At 40.3% G+C, this 14537-nt stretch overlaps 2 protein-coding genes across 2 annotated transcripts; one reads left to right on the forward strand and one right to left on the reverse strand.

Annotated features, from left to right (window-relative positions):
• Window positions 1-1180: 1180 nt before the first annotated feature.
• LOC129091494 (histone H1.0-B) lies at window positions 1181-2580 on the forward strand. Its single transcript, XM_054599150.1, has one exon. It carries the CDS (start codon window positions 1466-1468, stop codon window positions 2051-2053), a length of 588 nt encoding a protein of 195 aa, XP_054455125.1. The 5' UTR covers window positions 1181-1465; the 3' UTR covers window positions 2054-2580.
• Window positions 2581-3903: 1323 nt separating this feature from the next.
• On the reverse strand, window positions 3904-14005 carry rhot2 (ras homolog family member T2). Its single transcript, XM_054598333.1, has 19 exons — window positions 13795-14005; window positions 13066-13124; window positions 12172-12253; window positions 11944-11987; window positions 11494-11547; window positions 11324-11376; window positions 10871-10979; window positions 10613-10714; window positions 10375-10473; window positions 10134-10242; window positions 9917-10037; window positions 9589-9673; window positions 8892-9037; window positions 8660-8760; window positions 6900-7030; window positions 6688-6768; window positions 6478-6600; window positions 5469-5671; window positions 3904-5273 (listed from the first exon to the last, which is right to left on the reverse strand). Exons 1-19 carry the CDS (start codon window positions 13829-13831, stop codon window positions 5156-5158), a joined length of 1857 nt encoding a protein of 618 aa, XP_054454308.1. The 5' UTR covers window positions 13832-14005; the 3' UTR covers window positions 3904-5155.
• Window positions 14006-14537: the final 532 nt, after the last annotated feature.

The raw sequence follows: 14537 nt of genomic DNA on the forward strand, positions 1-14537 counted from the left end.
CGACTACAGAAATATGTTTTTTTATCCAAAAAATAGTGTCCAATAACTCAGATAACCATGGCATAAAACTCGGGGAAAAACACTACTCCAGTGGCTGTGACTTTAGGAATCAAAATGGCGTTGCAGGGAGTGACATCAGACCTGCTATTACAATAAGAAATAAATACAGGAGAATTATATTAAAGTTTGAAATTTGGGAGTTTTTTTTTTTGTTGTTGTTGTTTGGTGACTGGCTCCACATAACCTCATAAAAATGAGGAAAAGCCAAATGTCAAACCTGTTATTGACTGTAGTCTGATGCGCCAGTTTCTGAACAAAAGAAAGCCATCACTGCGCCTTATATTAAAGGACTTTCGTTTCGGGTGCAGTCCCCCCCCTCCCCCCTGCAGCTGGACTAACACCTGGTCAGACAGCAGCCACTTGCAACACTGTCCGAAATATGGTCATCAATTTTTTGATCCGGTATCAGAGTCCCTGATGTTTGGAGGTGTTGGCAACTTTCCTGACAATGGACCTCGAGTGGCGACTGCCATAGTGACAGTTATAAGCAATTCTGTCGAAAAATCAGCAAAAACAGCAAACCTATCCATCGTATTTCAACCCATAAAACCCCATGTCATCGTCCCAAGTGTCCCCTGTAACTTAGATATCGTGACAGTTAATTTATACCAGGTTTAACAGCAAATAATCTCGACCACGTCATTCAAAGTCAATGGCCGGACTGTGTTAGTTGGGAAAATGTATCGATGTATTAAAAGCAAAAACGGAAAGACAATCTGACCGAACCGCGTGCATCCGCTTGAGCATAGATACAATTTGGTTATGCATTGGTTGATTTTGCGCCAGGTCCCGTCTGTTTGGGTCAATTTAACGGGAATTGTGCAAAATTGTTCACAGCCCGCATTACTTCCAGCGGGTTTTCCTGGAATAAAAGTTGTTCAGCGGCGCGGATGGAGAACAAAAAGTGTGTCCACGGGAAGCCCAATGTCTCTGCTATCAGCCGATAATGTTTTGTGGATCAATACTCAGCCGTAGCTTTTATATTTGCCAGGAGTTGGAGGATGAAGAAACACAAACAGGACGGCGCCAGTTCCATGGAGTCCGCTAGATCAGCTGCTGGCAGTTGCTGTTCTCAATCACGTCCGCATATCGGCTTCATAGGCTCAGCGAGGCGCCTGTGGAATAAGACACTTAAGTGATCCGGTGCACCGACGCTACACTTTGTGTGGACGACTTTAATATCTATTTTTTTGGTTGTGTTGTGTTTTTTTTTTTACAGTTACAGCAGTTTGTGTGGCATTGTCTGTGAACTCGGACGTTCTTTGGAGAAGCTTTATTTCTGTCCGTGCGTATTTTTGTGTTTCGACGCTCCGGTGAAATTACACCCCATCGGACTTTTTTTTTTTTTTTTTTTTTTTTTTTTTTTAATTAATTTTTTTTAAACTAACTCCAAAGAAAAGTCACCATGGCAGAGACGTCGGCAACTCCAGCCAAAGCCAAAAAGGCTAAGCCCAAGAAACCTGCTTCTCATCCCAAATACTCGGAGATGATAAAAGCAGCCATCGCTCAGGACGCCAGCCGGAACGGAGCGTCCCGACAGTCCATCCAGAAGTACGTGAGGAAGACCTACAAGGTGGGCGAGAACGTGGATGTGCAGATCAAACTGGCCCTGAGGAGGATGGTGGCAGCCGGGAGCCTGCGCCACACCAGAGGCATCGGCGCCTCCGGCTCCTTCAGGTGGGCCAAACCGGAGGACTCCAAAAAGACAACCAAGCCACCGGCACCTGCCAAACCAAAGAAGGCAGCAAAGCCCTCCAAACCCAAGAAGGCGGCTAAGCCCAAGAAATTGGTCAAAACGCCGGAAAAACCCAAGAAGGCGGCTGTGAAGAAAGTGAAGAAGGTGGTTAAAAAGGCGACACCAGTGAAAGCGAAAAAGGCAGCAGTTAAGAAAGCAACCAAGACGGTCAAGTCCAAGGCAAAACCAGCAAGGAGGGCAGCCAAGCCCAAGGCGAAGACCCCCAAAAAGGCAGCCAAAACAGCCAAGAAGAAGTAAAAGGACAATATCAGAGAGACAAAGTCACTGTAAATACTTAAGGAAATGTTTTCGTATATGTATTATTTTTGTAAAGTCATGCAAACTTATGCTGTTTTTACCAGTAGTTTTCTCTCCATTGCACTATAGCTTATGGATGCTGTAGAAATAATTGTGAGCATTTTTATTTGGGGGTTAATAATACTGTTAATTTCCATCCGACCCTTGGATACATACTGGGTGGACTAGGGTCTTTCTGAAAAGTGGAAAAAAAAAAAAAAATGACATACAGTTGAGTTTATGAATAGTCATCGTTAGTGCACGGGGTCATACTGATGAGCATTGTTGAGCCTTTACAATGTACAGACCATAGGCAGTGGACGTCAGCAAGGTTTCCCTAAAGGCTCTATAGATGTCATTCAAACTCCATTCTGTAGATTTCCTCACGTTCAGACGACTCGTGCTATACAAACATCCCACTGTGTTCAGTCACTTTTAAAGACTGTTTATACTGAAATAAAGTAAAACCTTTGTCATCTTCTACTAAATGTGTTGGTCAACTTATTGCGCGCATTTTACGCGTGCGTAATACGCTTGGTGAAGCAGACGGGAGGGATATTTGTGCATTTTAAAGAATTCTAGATTTTACATGATTACTTCTTAACAGCCAAATGACATTGTCGCCTATGGATTATATCAGACATGTCAACTAATTTAAGCGCACTGCATGAAATTACAGCTATTGTGCACCAAGCTGATGCAGACAAAGTCCACCTATGGAGGCTCCAATGAGAGGGATGATATTCTGTGGCAGAGGCTGATACACACGGGTGGGCATGCAACACACAGAAAAAATACTGATACTTGGCAACTGCATGTTTTAAGTGAGACTATGCGTGTTAATAGTGCACTCATAATTATCTTTTATCAAAGACAAGGGCTTTGTAGAACACAGAGATATTAAGTTAAAGCCTGTGTACCATAGATATTCCATATTGACATAAACGTGCACAAAAAATAAAGTTCCTTAAAGTGATAGGGTGGAGGTAAACAAGGCCAAGAGATACATTTGAGGGGGAAATTCTCTGTAAAACTGGTCTTAACATCTAGTCTAGTCAAAAACTGCACTGAATACAGAGCATCAAGGTTAAAATACAGCAGTTTCTTATTCTTGCACATATCACTACTATCAAACACCCTGTGTGGCTGCAGAGGGTTGAGGAGGTGGCTTTGCAGACACACCCAGCTTTCACTACTTGGCCTCTCACCTGAGATGCAACACTGCCATCTTGTGGTGTCAACAAGAATCGACGAGTCTTCTTCACTGCAGTTGAGACTGATGAGCCAGGAGCACAGACTGGAGTCAAACTGATTAAAGTCAAGATCAAACACAGAAAATTACCATTGATACACTGTTCTACATTATTATCTTTAAAAAACAGACCTGATATCATCAAACCAACCTGATAAAGCAGCTTCGGGGCTGAGTGATCAAAGCAATAGACCCAGACTCACCAAGGCATGATGTTGATGTGTGTAGTCATTTGAGTGGCTTCAACATGGAGTAAACCAACATGAAATCTGACAGCAGAGCAGAATACTACCTTTGAGTTTCCTGACTTTTAGTACACACGTTTTGTGATGAAGATAATATGGTATGTGTTACATTAGTATTGCAGTGTTTGGAGCACATCTGGTCTATTAAACAGTTATGCCTCATTTGATTCACACACTCTTTTTGTACCGTAGATATTAAACAAAATGTGTATCAGGTGTGTCTTGTGTATTAATTAAAGACAAAACAAAATTAAAGTCAAAATTTATCAGCTATAAAAAATAGATGCAAAGAATCAACAAGATGAGTATTGGGGGGGGGGGGGGGGGCATCAACTGTCAGACATATTAACATAAAGCACAACATTCATTTTTCATCCCAACATCCATAACGTCTTTTGGGCAAAATCTCCCCATCCTGTCTAGTCTGGTCTTTTATTAAGCATCTAAATCAGTTCAGTTTCTGTAAGAAAAACAGCCATATTTTAAAAGTCACAGAACTGTATTCTGCAGAAACAGCAGGTCCCCAGCAAAATGAAGCAATAAAACATACATAACATGACTGACTCATGTTGGAAAACAATGCAATGGCAGATTATGTATGGAAATCAAAATGTATGCACAGGGTATGTTGATAGAAAACAGATTATCAAGCTTATCTCAGTCTCAATCAAAATCAATGAATTCCTTTTCAATGTGAACAGAAAGAAGCAGAGATGAATTTGACCAGTTATTTAAGGTTTGTGCGGCCTCCTTTTACTGGATAAAATATTTGCTGGCTTTTTGCTGATGCATTAACAAACCGCCATTCTTCTTCATGCACATCTCTCCCTCCCTGAGTGGAGGCAGGCCTTACTGCTAAAAACATTAAAATGTTTCATTTTCAGGCAAAACAATATGCCTAAGGGGCAACATGCTTTTACTACTCATTGCCGCTGGATTTATTTGGCAAATCAGATAATATCTAGTATGGCCAGAAGGAAGAGTGTAGTTCACTGGAGATATTCAGTAGCAGCCACTCAGGGTGTTTGCTCTTTTAAAAATGCTCCATGTGCTGACATTTGGTTCTTCAGTCTAGTCAATTTGGCATTTTTCTATATTATGTTTAAGAAACACAGTATGTTTATAAAAACTCTCCAATCTCACCATTAACACCCGACACATTATTGAATGCAGATAAGAAGCAAATGTCTTGCTACATTTCCTACCCTTTGATAAAGCACCTGTTCGGATCTGAACTGTTCTCCGTGTATGAATGCACCGAGTGCTGACAGGCGAACTCCTACTTAACCTGGTTGGACAATGTAAGGCAGAAAAAGCTGGGCATAGCGGCGGGGGGGGAATAATATGATCACTAGCTTACAATTGCCTTTGGATTGTCGCAATCAAATGACTCAGAGGGCCGGACAAAGTGAACAGGAGTAGAGACAAGAAGAGTTTCCTGGGAGCCTTTTGGGGTGAAAAGAAAAACGATGCGGCGGCTTTGAATCTTGTCTCTGATGATTTGTCTTAAAGGGATGGATTGATCGAGCGTCAGGATGGAAAAAAATAAGATCGGCTGATTGTTGATCATTTCAGTCTGCCGACGGCTCTGACGATTGCAAAGCCCAGAACTGCAACCACAGCCGAGCCCAACGCCACTCTCAGCCAGAATGATGTGTTGCTCATGTTGGAACCATTCAGGTGTCTGGAGTGGAGAGAAACAATATATTGAAGGTTCAGTCACACAATGCAACACAACAAAAACATGAGCAAAACAAATGCCTAGCTACCTACATCTCTACCTATCCCTGTTCTGAATGTTTTTGAACAATCTCCTCCTGTAACTGATCTTTATATTTTCCAGGTTTTCAATGTCTTGATTTTTCTAATTGGAACGTACGGGTATACTGCTGCCCAGGCAAGCCTGTTGTAGATGTTCTTGCTGGTGGAGTCGAGGAACAGGCTGGAGAAGGGCAGAGGTGGAGGCAGTTGGTGTTTATAACAGAACTCTGCTGGAGTCATCCCGTGGAACTGCTTGACCTCAGGAAGGTCCACCTTGGAGGCGACCAGCACACATGGGATGTTGCTCTCCATGTAGTGTTGCTAAGTAAGAAATGGGATTAAGAGTGAAAACTTCAGTTGAGAGAGAAGACAATCTACCTTGTTTGAAAGTCGGTCATAATGAAATTCAAGTAAACCTTATTGCAATACAAAGTAAATGTCAAACTGAATAAGAAAAAAAAAAAAAAAAAATCACTTTTATCCTGACTTGTGCATGGACACGAATCTGTCAAAGTTTGAAAGGTGAAATGGTTTTCTTTTGTTAACTTATTAGTGGAGACACCCATTTCTGCCAAGTCACCCTTCTTGTGTGGGAACTGCTTTCCCATTTCAATGCCTTCCTCCGGCAAATGGAAAATGCTACCAGTACCTCCCTAAAACTCTGCCGTATAGTTGTGTGTTACTTTCCGTAACGGTTCGACCTCGTCATCTCTCCAAGAAAATAAATCTCTGGTCCCTATTTTCGCCATTGGGTTTTTCTTCCACAGTATTTTCTGCAACTAAACAACCAACTAGTGTAGTCCAGACTGTGTAAAATCGGCTTCCTGTTAACACTGCCGTGCGCATGCCCAGTGCACGTGAATGGTCATGTGAAATGCGTTTTCAGGTCTAGTATGGACGGAAATTATTCGTAAATAAAAAACTAAATCTATCAAACATGGACCTTTTTCGACTCTCCAGAATTTACTATCTTAAGTACAAAAATAAGTGGTGAATACTGTGCTGTAATACTACATTATTAATTAGGCTGACTGAATGCCAACACCAGCACAAACTTTGATGGGCAGCCAACGATAATGATAATAAATTAATAAATGAAATGCTTCTGTAATTTTGCTGTTACTGACCTTGTATATACTGGCACAATAGTCAAAGGAATGTGGGTCACTGGCGTCATACATGAGACAAGCAACATCACAGTTGGCGTCTGATGCCTTCAGGAACTGTACCTCCACATCCACCTCATTGAGCTGCACAGGGAGAAGAAGAGTGTGCTTAGGTTTTAATCAGTCTCAGAGGTTAAGTGTAAACATTAGATCAGGATGGGAGCTACCTACTATAAGGTATTTCTCCTGGTTGCTGACTTGGACAGTGTTTATGGCATAGGGGGAAAAGGCACTGCTGGAATTTCCTTTATTCTGAAGAAGAAAAAAAAACTATTACAGGAAAACTCTACTACTTAGTATTATCAAATGTTAGAAAAGAAGGTTCACGTTTTATTAATCCAAATTTCCTATTCCCAGCTCCAGACTAGCAGATGGTGCCATACCAAAACGTTGTGGCCCACAAAGGCCTGGAGAAAGGCGGACTTGCCAGTCCCCCGCGGTCCGATCACCTTGCAGAGAAACACTGTCCGCTGTGTCTGGCGTTTCTCCAGGTCCACCTCTTTCTCCTGTGTCACTGCACATGTAAACAAGCAGAAACACAAAATGTGAACACAATGCTCAAACACACAAGGCTGCCATTATGCCATTTAGGATTTAATTAGCTTAGCTGGAAGTTAACAGCTGAAAATAATCTGCTTTATCTCAACAAATGGTCAAATAAAAAAAATGTCATATGTCACATTATCGGTAACTCACACTCTCTGGGTTTAAAATGTATTACAGCAAAAGAGACATTTTACATCAAGTCCACTTAGTTGCATTACCTTTATTTCAAACTTAAGTAAAATTTGTATATATATTTATTTCATTCAAAGTAAGATTAAGTGTGGCAGTTGGAGGATTTTCACAAGGCATAACAACTATATTAGAATATAGTGCAGTGTATGTCAATCCAGTCCAGTTTAAGGTAACACAACATTAGAGATTTAAAGTCAGAGGAAACAAGACTTATATTCACAAGACATGTAGGGCATAAAATAAAATATGACTATCATTTAAAATAATTAAAGAGATTAAAAAAGGAGAAACCCACTAAAAATAAATCACTAATGGGACAAAAACTGTAAAGTTTGGCTCGAAGGTGCTGCGACAGGAAAGTTAAATGAAGAGGGTTTATTGCCTGTACATTAACCACTTTAGGATATCTGAGACTTAGCTTTTCCATCATCACTCTAAACTGTTGGACTTGACTCAACTATTCATCACTCTAAACTAGATTTTGTCAGCCCCATCTGTTGGGGCGCTAGATGAAAAATCAAGAAAACATCAACACCTCAGGAATGGTCCTCCAGAGGCAAAGAATGTCTGTACAAATACTTAAGCAATCCATCAGTCCAACAGTTGCTGAGATATTTCACTGAGGAGTTATGCATTTGTCTGATACCCCAACTGACAGGTGATTAGAGCAACCAGTTGGCATTGCTTTTCTCACAGCAAGGTGCTAGCACAGGTTAAAATAAATGTACAATAACAATTAACATCAACACGACTAAATGAAAGGTTGATTCAGCACCGAAAAACACAGTAAGTAGGCACATGCTACAAACAGTAACTAGTCCTCTGTTAAAAGATCAGTGTTAATCGCTGTGGCTTCTTGGCCTCTATGACATCTACAGCAGGGTCACCTAAAAGGTGCTCAGGACGGAGACAGAATGTGTGTGATTAGCAGCAGTCAGACATATTACATCACACTTTTTTTCCAATTGTGTCCAAGCTTTCCTGACAACTGGCCTAAGACTGCCACTTGTTCATACACAGTGTTCCTGCACAGAGACACTACTAGCATATACACCTAAGTAAAAGCTCCTCATATTAGCTCAATTTTCAATCACTAATCAGTAATCTTTATTCTTTTAGTTAATGCTCACAAAAAACACAAGACAAATACTATGCATGTTATGCAAGCGTAAATGTGTCAACATGCAATTTACAAACTCCATACTATTTCTTCTCATCTCAAGGACCGATGCAAGTATATAAATCTATTAGGCTGCAGTGGACAGGATTAAGACTAGTAATCCTAATACTGAACAATGCTCAACTATGAGACTGGGATTTAAGTTACTTGTTTAAACAGTTACATGCTGTCTGCTGGGTTTCCCCAAGAATTAACTGAGTCAATCACACAAACATACACACACACCTGTGATTGCGGCAGTCTGTGACTCCTGCTCAGTGAGGATAGGGTATCCTAGGTATCCTAGGTGCTCCAGGCAACGGTGGATGTCAAAGTACGCAGAGAGCCTGCATGTGAAGGGATTGACATACATGTGACTTTGAACCGTGCAGAAAATAAATTGCTCAGAAGTGCACAAGCGTGTAAACCTAGTGCATGCAATAGCATTAAATCATTAACAATCAAATTAGATACTTACGTCCACTGACAAAGGTAGCCGGGTTTAGAGATGTAGCCCTCGTCTGTGGTTGGGACAGTCATGTAGACCTCTGCACCCCATGGCATGTAAGGACATACGCAAAACAGGTTCCTAAGCTCTGTCGGTGACAGGGCAGAGTCTTTGTCCTGAGAGGGAAAACAGGTCACTTTGTCAAAACAAGGATGAATGGAGACATGGAGAAAATGAATACCGCTTTTTTTTTTTTTTTTTTTTACCTTGCACAATTAAAATACATTCCTCTAATACAGTGGTTCTCAAATGGGTGTACGTGTACCCCTGGGGGTACGTGAAGGCACTCCAGGGGGTACGTGAGATTTAAAATATATACATTTTAAATCCTTTAAAAATAGTTATTTAATAAATATTCAATAAAATATAAGTTTAAGTTCATAAACTGAATTCAATGCAACAATGCAATTTTCAGTGTTGATAGTTTAATAAATCAGACACTGATGGCAGAGCGCTGTGTATTACATATTTTTTTCAACCAAAAATGCTTTGCGCTGGTTAGAGGGTACTTGGCTGAAAAAATATTTCACAGGGGGTACATCACTGAAAAAAGGTTGAGAACCACTGCTCTAATATACTCTATAAACACACAGCATTCTCACAACATTTAACGGTTACAATTTACTGTCCAGTGGAACATTGTGATCAAACTAGGTTTGCTACTCACTTCATCGTACTTGTCAAACAGCCGCAGGAGAAACTGGTGACCTAAATGATTAAATTCTGTGGTGCAGCCGACAGGAACCCGTAGTCTGACAACAGAAAAAAACAATACGATATTTAGATACCCAGGCATTCCTAGCTAATGCATACAAACATAACAAAGATAAAGCCAAATGGAAACACAGGAGAAATGGCAATGTAGAGTCCACGGACAGGCATCTTTATTCTCCAATAATATTGCAATGCAGACTATTGTAATACTATAGTTATCAGCAGTACAAACATTTGCATCTGAGTTGACTGATAAAGTACAATAGTGTCACTAGACATACTCAGGGTAAAGGTAATCGTCAGTCAGCTCAAGGTTGTCGTCATAACCAAACTTCCTGAGAATAGTCCATGTGGTTTCATGTCGGCCCCTCTGGATGAATAACGTATTAAGGAACAAGAAACCTGAAAAAGGAGACACACAATACTTAGATATTAGTTGAGTGTGGCCTTGCAACAACACCATTTTAAGTTATGTTGTCATGCATGACTGAATGTTACCATTTAAGGTAAGGCCATTGTCCTGCACCCCATCACTGGTGTTCTTCCAAACTACCGTCTTCACGTCTTCTAAGGCTTGAGGTGCCAGAGGATTCCCAAAACAAGATTTCTACAAATGAAGAGAGATGTATTTTGTTATATAGCAAACCAATGGCTTTGGTTCAAATAAGTGCTAAGAAGACTTATGTTATGTTATGTTATGTTATGTTATGTTATGTTATGTTATGATTTTAACTGGCACCTGAAAGCGGTTGAGTTCAGCGTCACTGAGGATACGGTCATTGTCCTGGTCGGAAATGTAAAATATCCTGCTAAGGGCTCGGACACACAGTTGTTTCAGCTGGGGACAAATATGGGAGGACAAAAAGCGTATCATTATTCAACCAATCTTTTTCATGCCCATTTGTAAATAAGTGGACTGAGATAGACAGACACGCTGACTCAACAGTTGGCATCACATTTCTCCCAAAATATCTGACCTGTTTGTCCTCAGGGTCATAAAGAGGGGCAGTGGGGTGAAGAACTGCCTTCTGTGCATAGTAGAACAGCTCTGAAATGTTTTTCAAGTTCTTTGCAGAACACTTGAAAGAGAAAAACAGAAGAAAGAATATAGATACAATTATCTTAGCAATCTAAAGGTCAGATAAAGTGTGCATGTGTAAATATTTGTTTGAAACATGGCAACCGTGCAGGTGTATACAGACTGCAGTGATAAGCAGATTGAATATTTGTCTCACCTCAACACATGTCTCAATCTCAGAGAACTGGTTCATGATGGGAAGAATGGTTTCCATTGAGCTTCCACAGCGCAGATCAGACTTGTTTCCCACGAGGATGATGGGAACTCTGATAAAACACATGGAGACAGGGTAACTCTCAATAAAACACTATCATAGTTGAATTTTTAAATACAGGTATTCATGCAATACATGATACAATGTAAATCCGTCGTCATTCAAACAGAGAATTGGGAAGAATTGGGGAGTGGGAGTGTGAGTGCACTGCATGCAGTACACTCTCACTCCCCAATTCTTGGGCATGCTCTTATGTCTTATTCTGGGCAATTTAGCTACAAATTCACAGAATACCAAGTTTGCCAGCATTATAGGAAAACAGTAGGAAAGAGTTCAAAGTTCATTAGCACAGACGGGCTCAGGTAACACACAACCATCAACAGCATACACACATACTTGTTTCCTTTCTCTGCATCACCATTAACTAAAGGTATCCATTTAGTTTTGATCTGAAAAACAAGAGGCAGAACAAAGTGCCATTTGTATTTTAAATGCATTAAGTAACAAACAGTATGTGTAATGCTTGTGCAGTATGAAACAATATATACCAAGTAGCAGGTTACTACCTTGTCTATTGTGTCCTCGTTGGTGACATCGTACACAACACACACCACATTAGCCTGTGTGGGTTGGAGAAAGAACAGCTGTGAGGGACCTTATGCCAAAAACAGAATTCACATAATTCAATAAACCTTGTATACCTTTATATTAATATGCTACAGAAACACTTTATGTAATGTTACTGCCCACAAAAAAAGGGAACATGACAAAAGAATGAGAAAAAAATGGCGTAAATGCTAGGCCACCTAGAAATAGTTGTAACAAAATTGTGACAATCCGCAGAAACAATGATATCCATTTCTACGGCTCAAAGTTGTTGTTCTTGAACAGGGGTGAAACGGCATTGCTCAAGATTATTCCAAACCAATTTAATCTTTCACTGCATCTGGTTTTGATCTCATTTGTCAAAATGGATGTTGTTCAGTTTGTTCATTAGAGGTGTATGGTGTACTTACCTTGATTATCTCCTTTCTAAGGACTTCATCACTCTGCTCTTTTTCTGTTAAGGACAGAAATAAACAGATATCTAAGTCATGATACTCAGACCTTTATGTTTCAACAAACTACACACAAAGTCACACTAATTTGTTTTACAGCTGGTGTCTTCATTTGCAACAAGCATAGAGACCAGTCAGAGGACTGAATAACAGTGGTCCTCTGCATTAACCTTTAGGTGTTGTTACCTGAGTAGTCCACTATATGTGTGGGCACCTTCTCTGGAGTCACGTCAGCAGGGATGGTGATCTCTTCAGCTCTGGGTGGAACCTTTCAGGGATTGCAGAAAAACTCTCAACCATCACTTAATCAAACTACAGCGTCCTATAACACAAACACACACTTTCCATGGTGCATTAACCATGGCTTTAGTTGACTAAATTAAGCCATACGCTGAAATTTAATTTTTTCGGGGGAAAAAAGTGATGCAAAATGTATTTGTCATTATGCCAGACATTTCTCCACACATTTTGTGGTACCTAGCAAGTGTGCTAAAACTAAAAGAAGCTAAAAGTCGCACAAAAACACTATACTGGCATCATAGTAGAGAGCAGAACAGGTTGACTTTAACATGTCAAACAAAGCACAAACATGCTGCAAAATTCACAATATTTCGCAAAAGCCTACGTTGACTTCAACCTTCCTAGTAAACGTTTTTTTTTTTTTACATATTGATCAATATATTGGAATCAGTAGATCAGCCTGACCGCAATGACAGTATGAAACAAATTCAACTTAAAAGAAGCGTTTCTATTTTGTAATATACTATAGCTGTCCATCTCATCTTGTTAGAAGTAATTCTCCAAAAAGGAGTAAAAAGAGTTTAACATCATGCAAAGTAACCTGAAGAGGAAAATGTAACTTTTATTAGCTTGCACACAGTGAACAATTAGTTTCCATTACTGCAGTTTGTCCAGTACCGACTACAGTAGAGAAGCTGTGCCCTTTATTAGCAAACAGAGGTTAATACACAGACTATAAGAGTCAGCTGGTCAGCTGTATGGAATTCAACCAGCTGGAAAGGTCTCCAGTGAAAAGGAAAAATACAGCAAAGGTGAACAGTTAGTTAGAATGAGACTTACCTCCTCTGGGAACTCTTCTCCAACCAAAGACATGATGAGTGATGTCTTCCCCACCTTGGCTGTTGGAGGAGACAACATGAAGAGACTGAGAGGAGCTGCCAGAGAAATCCTCTAGGATCCACTTTGACTGGTGTGATGAAGTGATAAGCACTTCCTGTGAAAGTGCATCTATCAGCTACGAGCAAGTTAGCCAACTATTCTTTATGGCATCCATTACACAGCGTTAAATGCGCCAATATACAGTTTTCAGACACTATTAGCTAAATGTAACATGCCATTGATGCACACAGAGAACAACAACAACTATCAGTGAACCCTAACCCTCTCGATACAGTTAACAATTCATATTAATATTTAAAATAACAGACAAATAAACACGCATTTGTTGCCCAATGAAAACAACAATCACGTTCACCAACTTCTGTTTGGCAGCTAAGCTAACGTTAGCTAAGTTTAGTTAGCTGCTAGCTGCTAAGCTAACGTTCAACAACTTTAAACCAAAGTTACTTTGAGCTAAATTAGCATACCGTTTGGAAAGCGACCACTTCGTACAAAACATACATGGGTGCAGACATAACTTTCCCCTTTAAAACAGTGACATCCACCTTGCCACCTGGAGAAGCCAAGGCACCTTCAGCTCCAAGTTTGTAAGGTAGCTACAGTAGCTAATGTTTGCTAACGCTAGCCTGCTGGTTAGCTTGTGGTCAGCTGTCAGTGCGAATGACTTACGCTCCCCCAACAACAGTATCCTGACGTCTTGTTTCATGTTGTTCCTCTGTTTGACGAGCAGCCAGACGTGCTACAGTACTACAGGGACATTTATCGTTCATTTGAATGTCAAATTACTAGCTAAAATCAAACGTGTGCCTCTCCACAAGGTGAACCCATGTCATTCCGGTTCACAAGACTGTGAAACTCCGCCCCCTGCTGGCCGCACAGACACCCTGCAGCCCACGTGAGGCTCTCATGCTTTGCCTATAAAACTTGTGAAAGTGAAAGTGAAATAAAAATGTCCATAGTGGCATTAAGTCTCATCAGAGATTAAGCTTTACTTTAATAACCCAGTAGGCTTATGCTAATTTACATTCAATCAGCTTTGCAGGATGGAGCAAGATGTTCATTGACAGTGACTGCTTATGTTATTATTGTGTATTTGATGATAACTTTAAACTTGTACAGGAGCACAGGTCTTCAGTAAATGCTCCGTGTTGCTTTCCACCTCTGTCCAAAGTTGTGCCTCATTAAAATCGAAATCTTTACTGAAACAATATCAAACAAAGGTAAAGAGCCTATTTTCTAACCCAACCAATTAAGATGAATTGTATTTATATATATCAAAATTTCCGAATGGATGGCTGTCTTGTTTTAAAGGAGTCTAATACGTCAGTATACGTTTAATAAACCTCCATTTCTTTAACAATTGTGACGTGATTATTCAGAGTAAAACAAACCCTTATAACCACACTATCATG

This window comes from Anoplopoma fimbria, chromosome 5 (genome assembly GCF_027596085.1).
Source record: "Anoplopoma fimbria isolate UVic2021 breed Golden Eagle Sablefish chromosome 5, Afim_UVic_2022, whole genome shotgun sequence".
NCBI classification, from domain to species: domain Eukaryota; kingdom Metazoa; phylum Chordata; class Actinopteri; order Perciformes; family Anoplopomatidae; genus Anoplopoma; species Anoplopoma fimbria.

What these genes read in the sequence shown, in the direction of transcription:
- LOC129091494 (XM_054599150.1), top strand. Translation starts at nt 1,466, where the DNA reads ATGGCAGAGACGTCGGCAACTCCAGCCAAAGCCAAAAAGGCTAAGCCC.
- rhot2 (XM_054598333.1), bottom strand. Translation starts at nt 13,831, where the DNA reads ATGAAACAAGACGTCAGGATACTGTTGTTGGGGGAGC. An exon ending in ACGAGGACACAATAGACAAG is followed by an intron (nt 11,377 to 11,493) that starts GTAGTAACCTGC and finishes CTTGTTTTTCAG; the next exon opens with ATCAAAACTAAATGGATACC. An exon ending in CTGAACTCAACCGCTTTCAG is followed by an intron (nt 10,243 to 10,374) that starts GTGCCAGTTAAA and finishes CTTCATTTGTAG; the next exon opens with AAATCTTGTTTTGGGAATCC.